The sequence below is a fragment of the Castor canadensis genome, chromosome 16, assembly GCF_047511655.1.
Source record: "Castor canadensis chromosome 16, mCasCan1.hap1v2, whole genome shotgun sequence".
Taxonomy (NCBI): Eukaryota; Metazoa; Chordata; class Mammalia; order Rodentia; family Castoridae; genus Castor; species Castor canadensis.
In genome coordinates this window covers 208,818-232,862 of record NC_133401.1, presented here as the reverse complement: position 1 = coordinate 232,862, position 24,045 = coordinate 208,818, and the positions used below count along the sequence as shown (strand labels likewise).

The following is a 24,045-nucleotide window of genomic DNA, read 5'->3' as shown; positions in this document are numbered from 1 at the left end:
GTTCTCATCGGTCAGATGTCAAAAGTGCATGATACACAGACTGACGGGTTTATTCCTGGAAAAGGCTTTCACTCAGGCACCCACCCTTTTTCCCCTGTGCCTTCATGTGACATTCCCACTGTTCTGATGAGAGAGAACACTTTGGTGTCTCTTCCTTTTGTAAGAACAGCAGTGCTGTGATCCTAGACCCCTGTACTGGGGCCTCATTTGACCTAAGTCATGTTAAGCTCCCTGTGTACAATGTGGTCTCATTGGCAATTAGGGTCTCATGGGAATTTAGGGAAAATACATATATTCTGTCCACAATATCCGCTGATTTGGAATTCAATCTCCATCATTTTAGAAGATTACTTGGGGTGGCTGTTACTTTCATCTACCCAACATTTCTTCCCCACAATATTTTAGTAACAAGCCACTAGTGTGACCACAGGGATGTGAACCTGGTGTGACAGCCATAATAAGCTGCATGAGTGCTCTTCATAGCAGGTCTTGTACCCATGGTGGGGAGTAAGTGTCCTTTGGCCCTGAAATCTTGGTAATCACTGACTTTGTGTGTGGACCTGGAGCTTCTCACACCATCAGGAGTCTGTGTTTATATGGTACAGTGAAGCTGTGAGCAGTGGGTACTGAAGGCCTAAAGGCCCAGGTCTTCTGAACTTCCCTGAGGCCAGCCTATGTGATTGATAGAAGACCACTGTTTTGTTTTTTGGTTTTTTTTTTTTTTTCAGTGTGTGGTTTTTTTCTTTGGCTTTGTCTGTACAGGTGGGTCACTTCTGTTTGTAATTAGTCCTGCCTTTACAGAATTTGCCCTGTGTCTGACATCTTTTTTGTTAATGTTTTAAAATTACAGTAGGTTTGCACTCTTATGTTGTAGAGTGAATTTTTTTCTTTATGACCAAAGATATTTATTCATTATCTCACTGAAGACCTGTGTTGACTTCCTTCCCACAAGCCTTTTCTGAATTCTGATTGGATTTGCATTGATCTTAGACCTCAGTGTGTACTGCTTGGAGTGGATCACTTACCCAGGTATCGTGGCCTTTCCTGGAAGACCACACTATAAATACAGTGCAGGAGGTTCTGGCTACAATTGATCAGGCCCCAATTCCCATCCTAGAACAAAGTCATGATTTTGCCACCTCCACCACTGCTCACTGGGGACAGCCCATGCTCTGTTCACACTCCCTGATATTTCTCAAATGCTGATTATGAGATAGAGACTTTAAATGAGTACACAAAGAAGGGAAATAAATGCTTAGGTGTATCTTATGGAAAGAAAAACTACAAGTAAGTTAGAATACCTATACCTGTTCCAGCCAGAGTTGGTTTTAAAGTACAAAGCATTTTTAGAGGTTGTCCCAAATCTATAAAGGAGTGGTAAAAGATTCCACCAGTCATGCTTCTATGACAATTCTAAGTGTATGCACACCTTACATTGCAGGTTTAGCATCGATAAAGTGAACATAAAGGAGTAGGCAATTCCACACAGCAGTGAAAAGCAGTCAACATGTGCTACGCTGTGATATGCTTCTACATCATATTGCTTTTCAATGGCAAATAAATAGGATCTCCTGAGAATTAACTCTGTAGAACTAAAGCATTTGCTTAGAGGAGCACGTGAAGGCAGGAAGTAGAAAGGTCTAGGCTGGACAGCTCTGGCAGAGTATTTTGGGAATAAATAAAGCACTGGGGAATATATTGAATGGTTTCAACCATGAGAGTTTCCAGGACGTTTGGCATCCAGGGAGCAGTTTTTCAGTTCCCTAAAGAGAAGCACCACTGGTTCTATTATCACCCAAGTAGAAACTCTGTTTGCATGAAATACCACCTCCCCATTTCCCTCTCCACTCGCTCCTAGTAACGGCTAATGCCTATCTACAAATTCTGTGTCTTATCAGTAGAATCATAATCCACAAGGTTTGTCCACGTTCTTGCACCTATCAGTGCCCATTCCTGCTTATGGCTGAATAGTACTCAATTGCATGGTGCTGGCATGCACTTCTGTATAGTACTCATAATCCTTTTTATTACTGAAATGTTGATAGTAATGGTCCTACTTTAGTTTCAAATTCTAGTTTTCTTGTTTGCTACTATAGCTATTGGTTTGTCAAGTTTGTTAATTTTTGTCAAAGAATCAACATTTAGTGTTACTGATTTTTTTTCTTGCTTTTCTATTCTATAGAATCAGCAAAACCCCACCCAGCCAAACTCAAGGGTCTGAAGCTATGAACTCCTTCAAGGACTGTTTTCAAGGGGTAGGAGGAGGGACTGAGATTTGAACTCAACTAAATAGACCTATTATAAGCAATGAAATTGAAGCAGTAAGAAAGATCCTCCCACAAAGAATAGCCCAGGTCCTGTTGGGTTCATGGCCAAATTTTACCAAACCTTTAAAGTTGAGCTAATACCAATATTCATCTATGTTTTCCAGGGCATAGAAAGGGAAGGCTATACCAAACTGATTCCCAGCATTACACTCATTTCAAAACCCAACAAAGATACAACCAGAACAGAGACTTATACACCAATATCTTTAATGAACATAGACACATATTCTCAACAAAATACTTGCAAACAGAATTCAACAGCAAATCAAAAAGATCATACACCATGAACAAGATGGTTTCATTCCAGAGATGCAAAGATGGCTCAAAATACATAAACCCATAAATGTAATAACAGCATATAAACAGAGGCAAGGACAAAAACAACATGCTCCACTCAATAGATGCAGAAAAAGTCTTTGACAATATTCAACACCTTTCTTGATAAAAGCTCTGAAGAAACTAGGAATAGAAGGAATATTTCTCAACATAATAAAGGTTATATATGACATACCTATAGCTGACATTATACTCAGTGGAGAATAATGAATATGAGACAGGGATTCCCATTTTCCCCACTCCTATTCAATATAGTTCTGAAACTCCTAGCCAGAGCAATAAGACAATAGCAAGAAATAAAATGATTCAAGTACGGAATGAAGATGTCAAATTATCCCTATTTGCAGATGACATGATTGTATATATAAAAGGCCTTGGGCAAAGTACCAGTATACAAAATTAACATTCAGAAATCAGTATCCTTCCTATATACCAACAACGAACAGACTAAGAAAGAAATCATAGAATCCATCCCACGTACAATAGCCTGAAAAACAATGAAGTACCTTGGAATTGAAGGCAAACTAAAAACCACTGAAGAGAGAAATTGAAGAAAACATGAGGAGATGGAAGGATCTCCCATGCTCATGGATTGGTAGAATCAGCATTTTGAAAATGGACATACTACCAAAAGTCATCTATGTATTCAATGCAATCCCTATCAAAATTCCAATGATATGCTGCACAGAATTAGAAAAATCCATCCTGAAATATATATGAAACACAAAAGACCTCAAATAGCCAAAGCAATTCTGAGCAAAAAGTACAATGCTGAAGGCATCACATTATCTGACTTCAAACTACAGAGCCATAACCACAAAAACACCACGGTATTGGCACAAAAACAGGAAGAGCAATGCCTCAAAATAGACGACTCAGCCATAAACCCACTAATCTACAGCCAACTGATCTTTGACAAAGGAGCCAAACACACAATGGAGAAAAGTCAGTCATTTAAACCTATGTTGTTGGGAAAACCAGATATAGAAAACTGAAACTAGATCCCTGCCTTTCATCCTGTACCAAAATCAACTCAAAGTGGATCAAAGACTTTAATAGAAGGCCTGAAACTTTGAAACAACTCCAAGAAATAGTAGAAAATACACTGGAACATGTAGCTATAGGGAATGACTTCCTAAGAAGAATTGAAAAGCTCGACATCTATGAGAAACAATGAACAAATGAGACTGCATCAAACTAAAGAGCGTCTGCACAGCAAAAGAAACAGTCACTTGACTCAAGAGACAGTCCACAGAATGGGAGAAAATATTATCCAGCTATCAATCCTATAAAGAGACTAAATTCCAGAATCTACGGGAAACTCAATAAATTCAACCCCCAATGAATCAACATCCCAATGAAGAAATGAGCACATGAACTAAACAGGGAATTCTCAAAGGAAGACATACAAATGGCCAGTAAGTACATGAAGAAGTATTCAACTTCTCTGATTATAAAAGAGATGCAAATGAACACGATACTTAGATTTCATCTCATCAAACTTAGAACGGCCATATTCAAGGTCAATAACAAAAAATGCTGGCAATGATGTGGCAAAACAGGAATGCTTATACACTGTTGGTGGCAATGTAAATTAGTACAACCATGATGGAAAGTGGCATGAAGATTCCTCAAAAAGCTAAAGATAGAACTTCCATATGATTCAGTGATGCCACTCCTGGAATCTACCCCAGGGAATGTAACTCAGGATACAATCAAGACACCTGTATAAGAATGTTCATTGCAGCCCTGTTCACAATAGCCAAGCTATGGAAACAACCCAGATGGTCTACACCTAAAACTTTACTGCTTGAGTCACACCTCCAGTCCATTTACTCTGGGCATATTGGAAATGGGGTCTTGAGAACTACTTGCCCTGGTGGGTCTCAAACCCTAATCCACCTGATCACAGCCTCTCACATAGTTAGGATTATGGGTGTGAGCCATAAGTGCCTCGCTCTTTCAGAGACTTTTGTGTGAGAAGAGCTCTGAGGTTTTCTGCTATCCCTAACCACCTAGGAAATTATCTCCCTGGAATTAATTTCCCTACATGGTCAGCCATCTAGGTACTCAGAGGTTGCTGAAGCTATGGCTCAAGTGAGCCCAGGCTGTTCAGAACCAGTAAGTTCGTGGCCGACTTTGGCATCCTCCACCTGATGCTTGCTTTTAGGTCTGCAGAATGCAAGAAATATGAGGTCATAGAGGCTTCTATCAAGATTTTAAAGGAAAGCCTAGGAGGTCAATCAGTATATAGTAGGGTTGGAGTCTCTGCAGGCAGCCATTGAGAGGTCAAGGTGTGAAGCTGTGAGAGTGAACCCAAGCAGCCATCGAGATTCTGGGAGGTCACTTGCCACAAAGGTGAATGATAGGCAGAGGGAAGGCCACAGGCAGGGAGCACAGCCAACCCAAGGGCAGCCATCTTGGTTGTACTATTCAAAGTTGTAGGAACAGGACTGCATGAGATCTTTGGCGTTCAGATCACAGCACCAGGTGTCCCGGAGGCTGGGTCTCATCCCATAGGGTTTCTTGCTTATTTGCCATGTTTGCTTTTGGTCTTGCTTTGGTCTGATTTTTCCTGACATTTTCCTGTTCTTCTCTTTTGGAATGAAAACATTTACCTGTGAACCACTATACCTTGAAATATGTAACTTTCTTTTTGTTTCTCTGGGTTTTCACAGCTGTGTTTGCATTGGGTCTCAGAGGAGATGCTGAAATTTTGAGCAACTCCAGAACTGTTAAGACTATGGTAACTCTTGCAGATGGACTGAATGTATTTTCCATTGTGAGATGGTCTTGAACCTTCAGGGGTAGAGATTCAGTGTTATGGTGTGGATGATAAATGCCCCCAAACATTCATCTTTGGTAGGCTTGGCCCTCAATGCACCAGAGTCAGAGATGGAGCTTTTGTTAGATGAGTGGGATATCAGGGCCCTCACCTCACAAATGGATTAATCCACTCATTGATTCAGAGCTTAAGGGGTTTGAGGGAAGGTCCTTGTTATAACACTCAGCTTTCTCTTTGCTTCCTGGGTACCAGTACATGCATGAGAAGTTTATTCTACCTCATAGTCCTTGCTAGAAATTCTACCTCAGTGGGAGCACCTAAACTCTTCCAGGGGTAGATGTGTCTCTGTTACCAGTAATGTCAGGGCAGCACCTTTGTGATGATGACAGGTGTCTGGCCTTCTTTCTCTTGCCACTCATCCTCCTCTGAATCCCAAAATATCTGGCTCTCTCATCACCTCTCAGAACCTCGGACCAGCTCTACAAAGGAAAGATGTCATCATGGAAAAAGTAAACGCCTTGTATGCTAGAGTAGAGTTCCGGAGACCATAACCATACCACATCTTTGACTCCCAACAGAGTGTGATCACAGGACATCATCATGCGATTGCAGATTTCTGGCAGAATTAGAACAGAACACTGCATCTAACATTCTTGATGGTCCTTCTGAAAATGGTAGCCTCGTGACACCAGCATCTGAAGGTCACTGAACACCAGGTCTACATTTTCTGCCATGAAGGAGCTCAGAGCCTTGTCCATTCAAAAGCACTGTCAATCAGTAGCTGCTGTTGGGGTGACACAGATTGTCTGAAATGACTTTTCTCTTGGGCTTTTGGATAATTCCCATTACTGCATCATGCCCACTGCTCTAATGAAGCCTGCACAAAGAGCGTACAAGACAGTGGAAGACCTGTGATCATCATTCCGGAAAATCAATTGACTATGTGACTTGTGAGAAATAGAAATTTATAAGTACAGAGCAGATGTGTGAAAGAAAAGAGGGTCTGATTTTCCCCTCAGGTGAGGCTTGGCTTCTCATCCCCAGGTGGGGTGGAGTGGGATGTCATCTTGTCCATGTGCATTTGCACCCTTCCCTCATGCTGAGGACTGAGTCCTCTTTGTTGAGTGTTCACAGCAGCATCAACTTTCTGCCTAGCTGCCTCCTGTAGGTGTTTCTGTCACACTTTGCCCATCTCATACAGCATGACATCAGGATGCATGGCATCCTGAATTCTTCTGCTTAAAATGCAGGGAGACACATGAAAAGTCCTCTCAGTGAGTTGGAACTACACAGGATAGGATTCACGGTCCCCCAGCTCTGTTTGGCCTCTTGTCTGACCCTTTGACCCACATCTCCTCCCTCCCAAGCTCCCTGCCTCTCCCACTCTCAGCCTCTGAAACCTTCACTCTGCCTATTTCAAGTTCAAGTGTTTTCTGTTTGCTTAGGGTATTTTATTTTTAAATATCTAAAAGTTAAAGGTGCTCCTGGCATAAGCAGAAATGAAATGATCCTAACTGTGTTAAAACATATGCTTGGGTGCTCTATTTATACCCATGCCCTGAAACCTTGCAGGGTAGTCTTTACTGGCATGTTTTAGGATATCCAAGAAAAGAAAAACTACTTTTATTTATCAGCCTTTTAAATATCATGAAGATTTTGGTAAGGTATAATAATACATAGTATAAGCATTGGGAGAACTTTAAAAGTTATTTCTATGTGATATAAAATACCATCTAAATGTGAGTCAGGCTTCAGAGAACAGTGTTAACATTAGATGTTTTACATTTCATATTTATGAATAATGTTCAAAATACAAATGTAACACTTAATATTTGTTAACATGCTTTTGCAAATGTAAATCCTAACTTACTAAGCTTTTTTGTATGTTCTTATCATTTTTCAAATCACTGCAAGATATTACTTGTTGTATATTAAAAATCCCCATGAAACTCAACACCACTCACCAAACCCAGGATAGCATCAAGCATGCCCATGAAAATTGTTTCTCTCTACCACTTGTGTGCAAGCTACTTCTATTTTTTTTCATTTTAGTTGGCATACATTAATTGTACAGGGGAGATTCATTGTGACAATTCTGGATAACCTTACATTCAACATTTGTAGGTTTCTTCTTCTTTTCCCCTCCCTACTCCACTTAAAACAATTACAGCAGGTGTCTTTGTTCTGTTTCTTAGATGTATACAAAGCACCTTGACCCTACTCATCCTCCTTCATCTACAGCACTTTCCTTCCTCTCTCCCACAATATCCCTTCCCCCAGGACATATTTTACAGTCCTGTCCTTTATATTTAATTTCAAAGGACATTGTTCAAATGGGTGAGTATAATTTACTTTGGTCATTACTACCCCACCCCATTATTCTCCTTTACACTTTTCCTATCCTCTGGCATTCAGTAGCTTTCAGTATATATCTTTATGTCCTCTACATGCAGAGATGTAATTGTTTCAATATTCTTGACTCTGTGTCATTCTCTTTTCCTTTCCCTCCTCCCTAAGTTCCACAGCATAGTTTCATTATTACAAACATGTTAGACATATAAATGTGTATGTGATCATCTTTGGTTTTATCTATACATTCATCTTTTGGATCTATCTTCCACATATGAGCAAAAACATGTGGCCTTTGTGTTTCTGAACCTTGCTAACTTCACTTAACATATGTCCTCCAATTCCATGTGTTTACCTCCAAACAGCATAATTTCATTCTTCTGGCTGAGTAGTACTCCATGTTTACCACATTTTCATTTTTTCCTGGTGGCACTAGGGTTTGAACTCAGGCCTCATGCTTGCTAGGCAGGCATTCTACTGCTTGAGGCAATCCATCAGCCTTTTTTGTGTGTGCTGGGGATTTTAGATACAGGATCTCATGAACTCTTTTGTCTGGGTTTGACTGGAAGTGTGAGCTTCCTGATTTCTGCCTCCTAAAGAGCTAGGATATGGTAGTTCTATTTTTAGTTTTTTAAGGAATCAGTATACTGTTTTCTATAATGGGTTGTACTAATTTACATTCCTACCAACAGTGTATGAGTGTTCCTGTTTCCCTGCATTCTTGCCAAAATTTGTTTTCTGTGTTCTTGAAGATAGTCATTCCTACTGGGGAACTGGGGGAGATGAAATTAGTGTAGTTTTGATTTGCATTTCTTTTATGGCCAGGGAAGTTGTACACTGAGTATTTATTTATTGGCCATTTGTACCTCTTCCTGTGAATAATGTCTATTTCTTCATTGGATTGTTGATTCTTTGGGATTTTAGTTTTTTGATCCTCCCCCAATAAAGTCTGTTTTTATCAGATGAGTAGCTGGCAAAGATTTATTTCCATTATGTAGGCTGTCTCTTCAGTCTAGTAACTGTTTCTTTTTCTGTGTAGAAGCATTAATTTGATGCAGTCCCACTTATCCATCTTTTCTCTTGTTGCTGAGCCATTGGAGTTGTATTTAGGATATGTTGCCTATTCCTATATGTTCCAGTGGATTCCTTGCTCTTTTTCCTGTAGTTGTTTCAACATTTCAGGCCTTGTGTTAAGATCTTTGATCCACTCTGAATTAATATTGGTATAGGATGAAAGACAGGGTTTTACTTTCAGACTTCTACATGTGGATATCCAGTTTACCCAGCCACAATTGTTTAGGCTCTTATCAAAGACCAGTTGATGGTAAATACATGGATTTATGCCTGGGTTTTTTATTCTGTTCCACTGGTCTTTGTGTCTGTTTTTGAGCCAATACCATGTTGTTTTTATTGCTGTGGCTTTGTAGTTTGAGGACAGGTATTGTGATACCTCCAGAGTTAGACATTTTGCTCTGAATTTCTTTGGCTATTTGAGGTCTTTTGTGATTTAGGATTGATTTTTTTCTGTCAATGTAATGAGAATTACATTATTCTTGTACATTGCTTTTGATAGTCTAGCCATTTCCACAATATTGATTCTGCCAATCACAACCATGGGAGATCTTTCCATCTTTCTGATGTCTTGCTTTATTTCTTTCTTCACTGATTTATAGTTCTCATTCAATAGGTCTTTCATTAAATTTATTGGTAGGTATTTTTTTAAGGTTATTGTAAATGGGATTATTTCCCTGATTTGTTTTTCAGTGTGTTCATTGTTGGTAAATAGAATAGCTACTGATTTTTGTACATTGATTTTGCATATGGCTACATTGCCAGAAGTGCTTTATAATTTCTAAGAGCTTTTGGGGGGAACTTCTGGAATCTTTTAAGTATAAGATTATATCATCTACAAATAGAGAGAGTTGGACTCCTTCCTTCCCTATTTGAATTCATTTTATTTCTTGCTCCTGTCTTAATTACTCTGGCTAATAATTCCAAAATCATATTGAATAATAGAGGAAGGGTTGGCAGAGTGGCCAAGTGGTAGAACACCTGCTTAGCAAGCATGAGGTCCTGAATTCAAACCCCAGTACCTCCAAAAAAAAAAAAGAGAGAGAGAAGGAAAACCCTATGTGACAAAGCCTGGGGCAGGCTTTGAGCCAGGGTCTTCCCAATCTCGGCCTCTGATGTAACTAGGATTACTACAGGTGTGAGCCTTTGGCACCTGGTTTAAAAAAAGTTTTGAGACAGACTAGCATGGGCTTGCCTTGTAGTCTTGATCTTCCTGCTTTTGCCTCCTTAGGGATGGGATTACAGGTGCCTGCCACCATACCTGGCTTTTCATGGACTTGTATTGTCTGACATTTCTTCAAAAATTATTTATGCTTCAGCACATCCTTCTGGAACCAGTTTTAAACAGTGGCAATTTTATAGTTGTATTAATGATAGAAATTACCAAAGTAATATCATAGTATTCATAGTGTATTGAGAGAACAATAATGTATTTTAAGGAGTCAAATAAGAGCCATGAGGAATATCTCATTAAAGTGAGAAAAAGAAATATGAGTTATGATCATTTAGGAAGCATGATGAGAGAAAACAGTCTTAGTTGGAGTTTGTTTGTTTGAATTCACTGTACTGGGGATTGAACCAGTGTGCTAATCAAGTACTTACCACTGGGCTACATTCTTAGTGGGATGATTAAGTTTTTACCTTGACATAGTTTGAGTTTCAGTTCCTGAGTTCCTATTTTCAAAATTTTACACATAATAAGTGAATGTGAAGATCTACATTTAAGAGTCTTCATCACTCTTGGAAGGACAAATTTGGAAATTGGTAGCTTGAAGCTGGTATTTAAACTCACAGAGCAGGTCACCTGGGGATTTGATAAGAAAATGAGAAAAGTCCAGAGTTAGCCTTGTGAACCATGGGGTCAGACACCATTAAAATGGGGGATCCAGAATATGGGCCTGGATTTGGGGAAGAGCCAGAACATTCTTCACCCCAAGGCCAAGTGAACCAAGGGTTTCATGTTCAAGAGCTCAGATTTCTGTTTGGGAGTGGAAGGTGAAGTTAGCATTTCCATGTTCTCTTAGTGGATATCATTATAAATAAGAAATAGGAGGAGAAATGTTGAGAAGACTCCATTTTCTATGAAAGTGGGAGAAAGCTGAAAGTCCAGTGCACAGGATAACATCATTCGGGAGAAGTTGACTATCAAGCATGGGTGTCTGTACCAGGAATTGTGGGGAGAATGCTGGGGCTGTTGATCTCAGAATGAGCCAGATAAATACTTTATAAACATGGTGAGATTGAAAGGTAGATGTCCTGGATGATGGGATGAAGAAAAAACTTAAGTTTCTGAGAAGAAGAGCAAGGGAGGTTAAATTAGGACTTTGTAGAAGGGTATTTTCATCTAGAGTTGGAAAAAAGATTTCATGGGTGAAAAACTCCCTAGATGCCTATAGTTCTTCCTGAGGTGAGAACAAAAACTAAATAAACATAGATGCAAAACTCTGTCACAAAGCCCTGCTTCTCTTTAAGTGGTAGTCAGTTGGACCTCACTTGTATTCTGTAAGTAGCTGGTCCTGAAAATTCTTGAACCTTCAAAGTAGAATAATAATGAGAAGAACAAGAGTGGGAGACCCCAGTGTTGTCAAAATGATAGAGTAAAAGAGTTGGGGGAAGAAATGGCAGGGGAGAAGCACTCCATGGAAAAGCATGATTGCCTGTCAGTGAATATTTTAACCAAACACTTTCTCATGGAATAAAAATTAAAGAAGCAAGGAAAAACAGAAATCCGTCAGTGTCATTTATTACATTAAGTCAGTAGGAAGAAAACTATTTACTTAAGAAGCCAAAACCTGTTGTGATTTTTATAAAATCTTATGCCAGTAGGAGAATCTTCTTCCTGCACATTTCATAGAAATGCTTAGATGTATTTCATGTATATGGTTATTTTGTTTTTCTCATTTTAGATTTCCAGAATGTGGATGAAATTGAGACCAGTGAGGAAAGTCAAGTCAGAAACTTGTGGAAAGCTGGAATCACTAAGAATAATGCACCAACTAAGGGGAAAGTTATGTTAGGACATGCCTTTCATTTGAGTTACAACCATATTTCAAATTTGATTGTAACAAATGCAGTTCCTGTAGGAGTGAAGCCTGAGGAATTGAATGTACATCAGAACACGCATCTTCCCAGTAGGCCTGAGGGGATGTATGCTGGTGAGAAACCCTATCAGTGAAATCAGTATGGAAAACACTTGGTGCAGAAGTCAAACCTCATTATGCATGAGAGCATTAACCCTGGGGAGAAACCCTGTCATTGTACTCAATGTGGAAAATCCTTTCATCGGAAGTCACACCTCGGTAGTCATTAGACAACTCACAAGAGAGGAGCCTTTTGAAGGTAGAAGAGCTTTCTCAAAATTCAAACCTCAGAAAGATTCAGAGAATTGACATCAAGAGAAAATTCCTGTATGGCAGAGACAAGCTATGTGTCCTCCAAAAGCCATTTTCTTTTCTCTGTGATACAGCAAGCTCTTCTGTGCCTCTCTTACTGTGGCCAATTGTTCACAGCTCTCTGTGGAGATAAAGACACAAATGATGAACATTATCCAAGCCAGTAATGTAACAATTGACCTTGCAGTCCTCCCAAACTCCGGATGGGAGCCATAGGTGTCTTCAGTTATGGTTATTTAAAGCAGAATTGAAGAGAACAGAGGACTTTCTACCCCTGGCCTAATACCTTCCATTTGTTACTTGTGAGAAATAAACAACTAATCTGTTGATTCATTTTATGTGTGGTCTGTGCATTTCAGCACCACAGCCACTGTTGCTTACTTTATGAATATGGGAGGTGTTCCTGAGTCATCCTGTTCACGTTTAACCTTTTGGGGGATATAGCATACCCAAACCATGCCCGTTATGATGAAATGTCACTCTAGCTTTGTATCTTATTAAGTATAGAAGTAGAAAATCTTGTGCTATAAATTTATATTGCCATTGTTACCTTTTTATTATCTTCTTGAGACATGCTGAAGCCCAGGTTCTCAGACCTCCTCCTGCCTCAGCTTCCTAAGTCCTGAGTTTACAGAAATGTACCACTGCACCTGCCTCCAAATTTTTAAGAAAGTGATTTGACCCTATATTCTGCAGCTAACATATGCCAGCCAGTGGGTCTAAAAGAAACAGTATTTTCATAGAATTCAAAAAGTTACCCACATAATTGTTAACAGCTTATGCATGAATCAGCTTACACAGCTGTGATCAGCAGTACTGGTTTCACCCTATTCAGTGAACAGCAATGTCTGGAAGTGAATTTCTCCCTTCATTCTTAGTCCCCATGCTCCATGGGGTAGCAGTAGAGCTGTGCATGTGTGCTGAGTGCTGTGCATCTGAGCAACCCCTGCATTTTCAGTGATGGGGCAGTGGGCACAGCCCCACTAATAGAGACCACACAGTAAATCCTGGCTCTACCACCTAGCCCATGGCTTCCTTCCTCCTCTCTAGGCTTCTGTTTCCTCATGTTAAAGATAGAATGATGGAATGTGCATCAAAGGGTCAGTATGAGGATTAAATTAGGTCAGTTCTTCCAGTATTTCTTGGCATTTGATAAAATAGCATACTGTCTGTAGCCATGGTGGTGACAGTGACTATCATCACTTATAAAATTACTATATTAAATTGGTAGAAGCCTCTAACAGATTTGTTATACTTCACAACAGCCATCTTCACTGTTTTGACCAAGTTGTTTGCTATTGTTGCAGTACTGGGATTTGAACTCATGGCCTCATGCATGAATTCTAGGCAGATTCTCTACCACATGAGTCATTCCCTCAGCTCTTTGGTTTAGTTATTTTCAGTAGGGTCTCTGCTTTTTGCCCAGGGCTGGCCTCCCACTACAATCCTCTCACCTGCTACTTCTCATGTAGCTGGAATCACAAGTGCTGCCACCAGGACAGGGTTATTTTAATTGATATGGAGTCTCTCTTTTCCCAGGGCTGGCCTTAAACCTCAATCCTTCTCATCGATGCCCCCCAAGTAGCCTGGATTACAGGTGCGAACTAGCATGCCTTGTCCTGACAAAGTCTTCATTTAGTTTTGTTACCCACTTCTACATAGTGATTCAGGGATTTATTTTGGTTTCTCTTTTTATGATTACGTCGAGTATTATTTTCTTCTGGAGTCCTTTTGTGCCCAGAACATGTTCCAGCTTATTTCAGGGATATAGTAGGATTCAGGGGCATGTCTGGGAATATTCTCACATATGAAAACAGTAGACATGGAACCCATGGTTCTCTTGTTAGAAGACACTGTTGTTTGTTGACACTCTTGTGATTGCATATTGTGGCCTCAGATGTTGGACCTGAGAGTGGCTGGGCAGAAGGCTGTACAGCCAATGTGAGTGGTGAAATAGCCAACCCTAGAGTTGTGTGTTTTGGGATACTTAAGTGCATATTGTTTCTCCGGTTGCATAAGAAACAGCTGAAAATGACAGAGATTTGCTATCTCTGTCTGTGAGTCAGGAGACTGAAGATGACTTGGGCAGGTCCTCTGCTGCAGATCTCAGAAGTGTGGAATTGAGGTGTCAGACAGGCTGCATTCTACCTGGAGACTAACCAAGGAGCACTACTTCCAATCTCATTCAGGTTTTGGCAGAAATCATTTCCTCAAGGATGAAGACATCTTCCAAGGCCTAACTTCTTACTGATTGTGACTGGAGGTTCCCTACATTTTCTTCTCTGTACGCAGAGCACATGGACTGCTTGCTTCCTCATGACCCATGAGGCAGTGATTAACCCCAGCGTGCTAGGATTAGCTTGGACTTCACGTAATCGTCACATTAATGACCTTTCTCATATTGCTTGTGAGAGTCATATATCAGGTCCCTTCCACTCCGGAACAGAGGATTTATTTGAGGGAGTGACTCATTAGAGTTCACATTGCAGCACTCATTTTTTCTTAGGGGCAGAGAGAGGAGGCTGGTAGTCCTATCCACCTTCTTCTCAGATGTCTCCACAGGCAGACCCTGAGAAGGTGAGCCTCCGCTCCGGGCTCCGTGCTGTGAGAGGTAGAAATTTTGCTGACTGTTCTCCAGTCTGTGATCCACAAGACTTTTTCTGTAGGTTTCAGTGATACATTTATCCTCACCAAGAGTCCTGACTCACTTCTAGCCTGCCTTAGGAGTCCTGCAGGCCACACCTCTGCTTGGTTTCCCAGCAGCGCTGCACATTGTAGCTTTGTATTACCACAACACTCCTGAATTCCAGATTTTAGTTATCCCATCTGTGTACAAGCTCTGCTCACCAGGGTGCCTGAGCAAAATATCTGTAATCCTGGCTACTCAGGAGGCAGTAGTCAGGATGAAGTTTCGAAAACCATCCCTAGCAAATAGTTCCTGACATCCCACCTTGAAAATAATTGATTACAAAAAAAGCACTGGTGGAGTAGTTCAAAGGAGTAGTCAGAGTGTCTGCCCAGCAAGTGTGAGGCCCTGAATTCAAATGTTAGTGCCGCCTAAAAAGAAAAATAATCAGCTCAAATTGTGATGACTAGAAACAATTATTGCCTTGACTCCATGATTTAGGAAGATGCTGGTGCCTGGCTCATCTCAGGCACAGAAGAAGTGAAATAAAAACTGGGGAGGATCATCTGAAAACCCAATGGTTGCTGGTGTTGGAGAATACTCACTGTGGAATGGCACTTGTGCTTCTGAGGCTTGTTGGGGCTGTCCACAAGCACACCTGCTTCCATGTGGTTCTGCACCAATGTGACTGGCTTCTCCCAAAATTAATATTCCATGAGAGACTAGTGAGGCTGCATGACTTCTTTCAGCCTTACCCCTGAAGTCCCCAAGTGTCACCTTTGCCATGTTCCATTTGCCAACCAATGAAACATGAGCCTCAGTGGCTGGGCAAGGTTCAAGGCTCACATTTCCAACACAGAGGAAACAATTGGAGAGGATGTGTGTTCCTATAATCTTCCAGAAAACCATTGGTAACAATGGGTACATTTGCCACAAATACATTGTCATTTCCCTTGTGACTATTTCTTTGAATCCACTATTCCAAAGTATAGTATTTGATTTTCAAATATTGAGGCTTTCTGGGTATTTTTTCCCCAGTGGTACTGGGATTTGAACTGAGGGCCTCGCACTTGCCAGGCAGGTGCTCTACCAGTAGAGGTACTCCACTAGCCTTGTTTGGTTTTGGTGTTAGGGTAATGCTGTCATTGGAGAATAAATTAGTAAGTACTGATTATGCTTCTATCTTCTAGAAGAGATTATAGGGAATTGATAGAATTTGTTCTGTAATGCATGGATGATTTTACCAGTGAACTCTTCTGGACCTTGTACTTCCTGTATTTGGAGGGTTATTCATTGTTTTCTGAATTCCTTGTGTTTTTGAGAAGTGGTGCTAGGGTTTGATCTCAAGGCCCTGTTATTGCCAGGCAGATGCTCTTTACTCCTTGAGTCACCCACCTAGTCCTCAATTCCTTTAATAGAAATATGTTCACACTGTGTGTTTCTAACTTCTGAATTTGGATAAATAGTGTCTTTTATGAAATTGTTCCATTTTGCCCAGCCTATCAAATGTGTGGGCATAGAGTTGTTCATAGTATGCCTCTGTTATTCTTTTAATGTTCATGGAATAAATAGTGACATCTTTTTCCATTTCTGTTATTAGTGTGTTTTGTCCTTTATTTTCTCATAACCTGCCTATGTGCTTAAGGATTTTATTGATTTTTTATTGTATTTGTGTTTGAATTTCCAAGGAGGATGACCACATTGAAGTAGGTCATAAATCTGTTCTCACAGATTTCCCTTTTTTTTTTTTTCTGTTTTCTCTTTTTGCAGCACTGGGGTTTGAACTCAGGATCTTGTGTTTGCTAGGCAGGCACTCTAACACTTCAGCTATGTCCCAGTCTTGTGTTTGAACTCAAAGCCTTTGAAGTGTTTGAAGTCCCTGTACTTGTGTTTGAACTCAAAGCCTTCTTTCTGCTAGGCACGTGCTCTGCCATTTGAACCATGCCCTGATCCATTTTTGTCTCTGTGTTTTTCAGATAAGGTCTTGTGGTTTTGGCTGGTAGGGTCTGAGACTGTGAACCTCCTACCTACAGCCTTCAAAGAAGCTGGGATCATGTCACCATTCCCAGCTTGCCCATCCTTTTCAGTACCTTCCATATCATGTTTATCTCTCATATTGGTCCAGTTTCATTCACCTCAACAAGGTAGTAATGTTGTGGCAATATAGTCAGAGGAGAAACCAAGCGACACTCAGAGAAGTGGAGAACTCAGGTTTTAATTTTACGCCAGCGGGCCCAGACGTGTACCTGTGTCTGAGCCCTGAACAAAGCATTTACAGGATATTTAAAAGGCAGTGCAGGGCATCAGGTTACAAGGAATGTGCTCTCCCATAAAGTAGGGCTAGTAGTGGGTTAGAGATCTAAGGTTTAGATAAGAACAGCAGGGGAGTCCTGCTTTGGAAAGTTTATTTACAAGTGGAGACAAGGGAAGGCAGGAATGGGTGTTTATCTCTGCATGGTGCCTTTCATCTCAGTCCTGAACTTTTGCATGGCTCTAATGAGCAATTCCTCACAGCTCTGTCTGAGGTTACAGCATTTAATTGACAGTTTACCATGTTTTACAACCCTGTTGCAAGGCTATCTTCCTCTTCGGTATGTGTAGTTATTAATGTAGTGGGTGTCGTGTGTGGGGTTGTGAGTGGACTTCTGTTGCCTTATAACTGTGAGGATATTTTTTAGCAAATAGAAGGGGTAAACCTCCTAGGCATCTCCACGAAGTGCAGACTCATCATGCAAACTAGAAGTGTATGGTCTCCTTCCTGGCTGCATCTACACTGAAGCTTTAAATCAATTCCTCTAACATATTATGGGTTTTTATTTACATTTAATTGGTTCTTCATATAAAATCATAAGGTCCTTGAAGGAGCAAAATTTTATTCACTTTTTTGTTTGTTTTGTTTTGTTTTAGGTAAAATTGAACTTGCTATGTAGTCCAAGTTGGCCTTGAACTCACACTTCTCCTATCTCATCTTCAATACTAGGATTATAGCCATGTACCACCAGGCCGGTTTTTACTTATACTTTATTCCCTAGGGGTAAGTATGCTTTTTAGACGTGTGAGGTAAACTTTGTTAAAATATTTTTAATACTATTTAGTACTCAATAAATTATTACAGTGGTGGTACATTTCTGGGACTTTCCTTTATCATACGGAGTGCAAAACTAGCTGCATTTTTTGCAAAATACATATAAGAATCCTTTCCCCCCATTCCTATTCCCATATTTAGAAGCCAGAACTTCCATATTCTAAGGGCTGGTGAGTTGAGAAGAAATATGGTGTTCTAGGAGTCTGCATTTGGGAAAATGGCTCTGGACTTTACCTGGGAGAAGTGGGACCTGAACAATGCTCAGAGGACCCAGGACAGGGAGGTGATGCCTCATGTCCCTAGGTGAGTGCAACTGTCATGTAGTCCTCAGGAGGTGCCCTGAGGAGCAAGTGTTGTCTTCTTAGTAAATATATGAAAACTATTTAGGTGCACAATTCCAGCCCTTGAAGAATTCATTTGTTCACTGTATGTTATGAAAAGTTCACATGTGCCCTTTATTGCACAGTTCCAAAGCTGGGGTTTGTTTGCTTCAAATAACATCATTTATAATGGAGGGGATAAACCATTCAGGGTATAATATATATATATATATATATGGAAATGTCACAGGGAAATTCCCCATATAACCATCATAAGCAAACAAAATTTTTTTTAAAAAATTGAACAACAGAAAGGAAAAACAAATCCAAGGTTTGATATGGAATAAGGAATGGCTGAAGTAGGGTGAATATGGTTTAAATATTTATTCATGAATGAAAATGGAACAATGAGATCTGTTGAAACTATTCTAATAATGGGGTGAGGGAGGATAATGGAGAATGATGGAGGGTGAATCTAACTAAAATATATTGTAAGGACTAGAGTAGTCCTACTTCAAGTATTTGATAATCACTATGGCTAACATCTCTCTTGCTGGAAGCACAGGTACAGAACATGCCCATTATTGCTGAACGGGATAGTGGGGGGAAAAATTCTATCATTTGACAAAATCCTATGTTGTTTCCCACAAACAGGACAAGGCATCACAAACCTGAGCTGATCTTCAAGTTCTAGCAGGGAGCAGAGCCATGGATGAGAGAACCACCAAACCAGAGCCCATCAGGTCAGTCACTGCATACTGGGCGGGGAGGCCATGAAGAATGGAGTCCAGCAGATGTTGGCTGTGTTGTGCTGATTTCACCAGGTTATCTTCCAGATTACAGTGGACTTGCACACATCAAACCTGTGCATTACAGTCTCCAAGAAGGTGTCTCACATGTATACTGTTAACTTTATTCCAAATCTAAGCCCTATTTTTCTTACATATTTTTATTTGCTATTTATTTTCTGTGTTCTCAGTTACCTCACCCTCCATTCTCAAAGACCTTTTAAAATTTATTTTAATTAAAAATTATTTTTTTATGGGACTGGGGTTTGATTCAGGGTTTTGAGCTTCTAAAGCAGGCAGGCACTTGCAAAGCAGGTACTCCACCAATTAAGCCACACCTCTAGAACATTTTACTGGAGTTTTTTTTGGAGGTGGAGTACTGTGAACTATTTGTCTGGGGCTAGCTTCAAACCAATATCTTCCTGATCTCACCCTCCTACTTAGGTAGAATTGTGAGCCTCTGGCACATGGTTTATAAATTTTTTTGAGACAGACTCTTGATATATACTCTGGCTGGCCTTGTAGTCTCAATCTTACTGCTTCTGCCTCCTTAGTGATGGTGCCTGCCACCATGCCTGGCTTCTCATGGACTTATATTGTCTGACATTTATTCAAAAATTATTTATGCTTCAGCACATCTTACTTGAGCTAATTTTGAAGCAATGGCAGTTTTATAGTTATATTGATGACAGAAAGTATCAAAATAATATTTCTTTCATTGAATTTATGTGTGTTGAGAGAAAAACAAGGAAGTAATGTATTTTAAGGAGTCAAATAAGAACAATGAGCAATATTTAATCAATGTGAGAAAAAGAAACTTGATATGTGATCATTTAGGTAGGATGGTCAGAGAAGACTAGCTAGGGTGGAGTTTGTTTGAATTTGCTGTGCTGGGGATTGAACCCAAGGCTTTGAATGTGCTGTTCAAGTATTGTACCACTGGGCTACATTCATAGTGGGATTATTAAGTGTTTACCTGGGCATATCTTGAGATTCAATCCCTGTTTGCAAAATTTTATACATAATATGTGAATATGGAGATCAGCATTTGAGAGTCTACATCACTCTCAGAAGCACAAATTTGAAAATTGGTAGCTTGAAGCTACCAAACTTACAGAGCAGTTTACCATGGGATTTGATAAGAAAATGGGAAAAGTCCAGAGTTAGCCTTGTGAACCATGGTATCAGACAGCAATAAAATGGAGGATGCAGCATATGGGTCTGCATTTGGCGAAGAGCCAGGACTTTCCTGGTCCCACGCTCAAGTGAAAGTTTTAAGGATAAGAGCACAGATCTCTGTTTGGGAGTGAAGTTTGAAGTTAGCATATCCATCTTCTCTTAGTGGATATCATTATAAACAAGAAAGATGAGGAGAAACGTGAAAGTAACAGAAAGGTGGCAGTCCAGTGCACAAGATAACATCATTCGGGAAAAGTTGATTATCAAGCATGGATGTCTGTACCAGGAATTGTGGGGAGAATGCTTGGGCTGCTGTTCTCAGAGGAGCCAGAAAAGCACTTTTAAAAGATGGTGGGCATCAAAGGTGGGTGTCTAGAGTGGTGAGATGAAGAAAAAAACTTGTTTCTGAGAAACAGAGTCAGTGAGGTTAAATTAGTTCTTTGTAGGAAGCTGATTTATATAGAATAGAAAAGAAGACATTTTAAATTTGAAAAACTCCCTAGATGCATATAGTTATTCTCAAGAAAGAATGAAAGCTAAACAAATATAGATGTAAAACTCTGTCTCACATGGCAGTCTGTTGGACTTCACTTGTATTATGTAAGCTGCTGGTTCTGAAAATTCTTCCACCCTTCAAAGTAGAATAATGAGAACAGTAGCAGGAGACCCTGGTATTGTCAAAACAAGAGTTAAAGAATGGGGGAAAGAAATGGCAGGGGAGAAGCGCTACAAGGAATATCATGACTAGTCTGTCTTCCTCATGGAAATAAAATGAAAGAAGCAAGGAAAAACCATTCAACAATGTAAAATCTATCACTGTCATTTATTACTTGAAGTCAGTAGGAAGAAAACTATTTACTTGCAAGCCAATACCTGTGTGGTTTTTATGACATCTTATGCCAGTAGAAGAACCTCCTTTATATACACATGCACATTCCATAGAAATGCTTAGATATGTTTCATGTACATGGTTATTTTCTTTTTTCTCATTTTAGATGTCCAGAAAGTGGATGTCATAATTGATACCAGTGAGGAAAGTCAACATAGACTTTCCTCAAGTGGAAATCAAGTGGAATCAGTATAAACAACACACCAACTATGAAGAGAGTTACATTAGGACATGCCTCTCATTTCTTTCTAAATAATACAGGCCCTTTAAAAGTGAAGTCCAAGGAGTTGACTGTATGTTAGTACAGATGTCTCCCTAGTAGGCTTGAGGGGATGTGTGCTGGTGAGAAACCCTGTAAGTGTAATCAGTACGGGAAATTCTTTGTCCAGAAATCACACCTCACCAAGCATGAGAGAATTCACTCTGGGGAGAAGCCCTATCAGTGTAGTCAGTGTGGAAAATCCTTTAACCAGAAGTCAACCCTCAATAGACATGAGGTAATTCACACTGGAGAAGCCCTATCATTGTAATCAGTGTGGACAAACCTTTGGCTGGAAGTCATGCTTCACCATGCATGAGATAATTCACACTGGGGAGAAGTTCTACAAGTGTAACAAATGTGGAAAAATCTTTTGCCAGAAGTCACAATTCATGCAGCATGAGAGAATTCACGCTAGGAGGAAGCACTATCAGTGTAATCAATGTCAAAAAACCTTTGGTTTGAAGTCACACCTAACCAAACATGAGAGAATTAACTATGGGGAGAAGCTCTATCAGTGTAATCAATGTGAGAAAACCTTTGGCTGGATGCTGTACCTAAGCAGGCATCAGACAACTCACAAGAGTGGAGACTTTTGAAGGTTTCTACCTTCAAAGAATTTACATGTTGGGAAAATGCTGAATGGCAGACCAGCTATGTGTCTCCCAAAAGCCATTTTCTTTCCTCTGTCATATGGCAAGCTTTCCTCTGCCTCCACTTCCTGTGGCCAACAGTTCACAGCTCTCTGTGGAGATATGGACACATGTGGTGAACATTACTTCGAGGTCTGAAATGTAACAATTACCTTGTAGTCCTTCCAGATTTGGGATGGGAGTCATAGCTGTCTTTAATCACTGTGATTTAAAACAGAAATGAAGAGAGGACTTTCTACCACTGGCCCAGTGCCCTTCATATGTTACATATGAGGAATAAACACCTACCCTGTTAAGCCATTTTTTTGTGCACTCACAGCCACTGTTCCTTACTCACTTTATGAATATGGGAGGTGTTCCTGAGAGACTCGCCCAGTTCAAGTGTATCATAAAATTCATACAGAAGAGAAACCTGTGTTATCATCTTCATCTCTAAGTCAGGTTTTGGGAAAATGAAAGAAATGTGGGGGTCTGGAAGCAGTGGCTCATGCCTTTAATCTCAGCAATTTGGGAGGTGGGGGTTGGAGGTTTGTAGTTTGAGGACATTCATGGCAAAGGGTTAGCAAGACCCCATATGAACTAATAAGCCAAGTGTCACCACAGGTGTACCCAGCTGTAACTCTAGTTCTGTGATTGGCATCGATAGAAAGATTATGTTCCAGGCCTCCCTGGGCAAAAACTGAGACTGAATGTGACAAAAATGTCTAAAAAAAAAAAAAAAAAGGCCCTGGGATATGCAAGTGGTAGCTGTCAACCTACCAAGCTTGAGGTCCTTAGTTCACACACATTCTGTCTATAATACCCACTGATTTGAAATTTATCTCCATCCTGTTTTAGAGGATTATTTGGGGGTGGCTGTTACTTTCTTCTACCCAACATTTCTTCCTCACAGTATTTTAGTAACAGGCCATCAATGTGACCACAAGGATGTCACTTGACTGATGTGCCTGCCATAATACAATGCTGCACATACAGTCTTCATAGCAGTTCTTGTGTTCAGGGTGGGGAGTAAGTGTCCATTGGCCCTGAAATCTTGGTAATCACTGAGCCTGGACTGCTGACATCATCAGAAGTCTGTGTGTATAGTGTAAACTGTGAGCAGTCCTGAAGGTATTCTCAACATCCCTAAGCCCAGCCCATGTGATTGATAGAAGACCACAGTATTTTTTTTCAGTGTGTGTTTTTTTTTCTTTGACTCCTAATCTGTACAGGTGGGTCATTTCTGTTTGTAATTGAGTCCTTCTTTGACTGCATTTTTCTTGTGTCTGACCTCTTCTTTTTTAATACCTTAAAATTACAGTAGATTTACCTTTCTTTAGTATGTTGTAGAGTGAATTTTTTCTTCTTTATGACCACTGGTAATGATCCATAATTTCACTTATGACCTGTGTTGACTTCCTTCACACATCTACAAGCCTTTTCTGAATTCTGATTGGATTTGCATAGATCTTAGATCTCAGTGTGCACCCCCTTGGAAAGGAGCACTTCATCTAGTTACCATGGCCTTTCCTATGAGACCAGACTACAAATACAGTAATAGTGGTTTTATCTACAATTGATCAGGCTCCAATTCCCATCCTAGGACAGATGTCAAAGTCATGCTTTTGCCACCTCCATGACTGCTCACTGGGGACCTTCCATACTCTGTTTACAGTTCCTGATATGTCCCAAATGCTGACCTCAAGGTGCAGACTTTAAATAGCTGTGTGAGTACACATATAAGGGAAAGAAATGCTTAGGTGTATCTTAAGGAAAACAAACCAAAAAGAAGTTAGATTGCCTATCCTTATACAAGACACACTTGGCTTTAAATAAAAAACTATTTTTACAGCTTGTCCTAAATCTATAAAGGAGTGGTAAAAGATTCCACCTGTCAGGCTGCTACAACAATTCTAAGTGTGTGTGCACCTTACACCACGAGTTTAGCATGCATAATGTGAACCTAAAGGAGTAGGCAACTCCACTCAGCAGTAGTAACAGTCCATG

At 40.1% G+C, this 24,045-nt stretch overlaps 1 protein-coding gene across 1 annotated transcript in view; it reads left to right on the top strand.

Annotated features, from left to right (window-relative positions):
* LOC109687846 (uncharacterized) overlaps positions 1-22,005 on the top strand; it is a 43,343-nt gene extending 21,338 nt beyond the window's left edge. Inside the window, exons 6-7 of the mRNA XM_020165976.2 lie at positions 21,487-21,644; positions 21,727-22,005. Of these exons, the coding sequence (XP_020021565.2) occupies positions 21,487-21,644; positions 21,727-22,005 (437 nt within the window). The remainder of the gene's footprint in view (positions 1-21,486; positions 21,645-21,726) is intronic.
* The last annotated feature ends 2,040 nt before the right edge of the window (positions 22,006-24,045 follow it).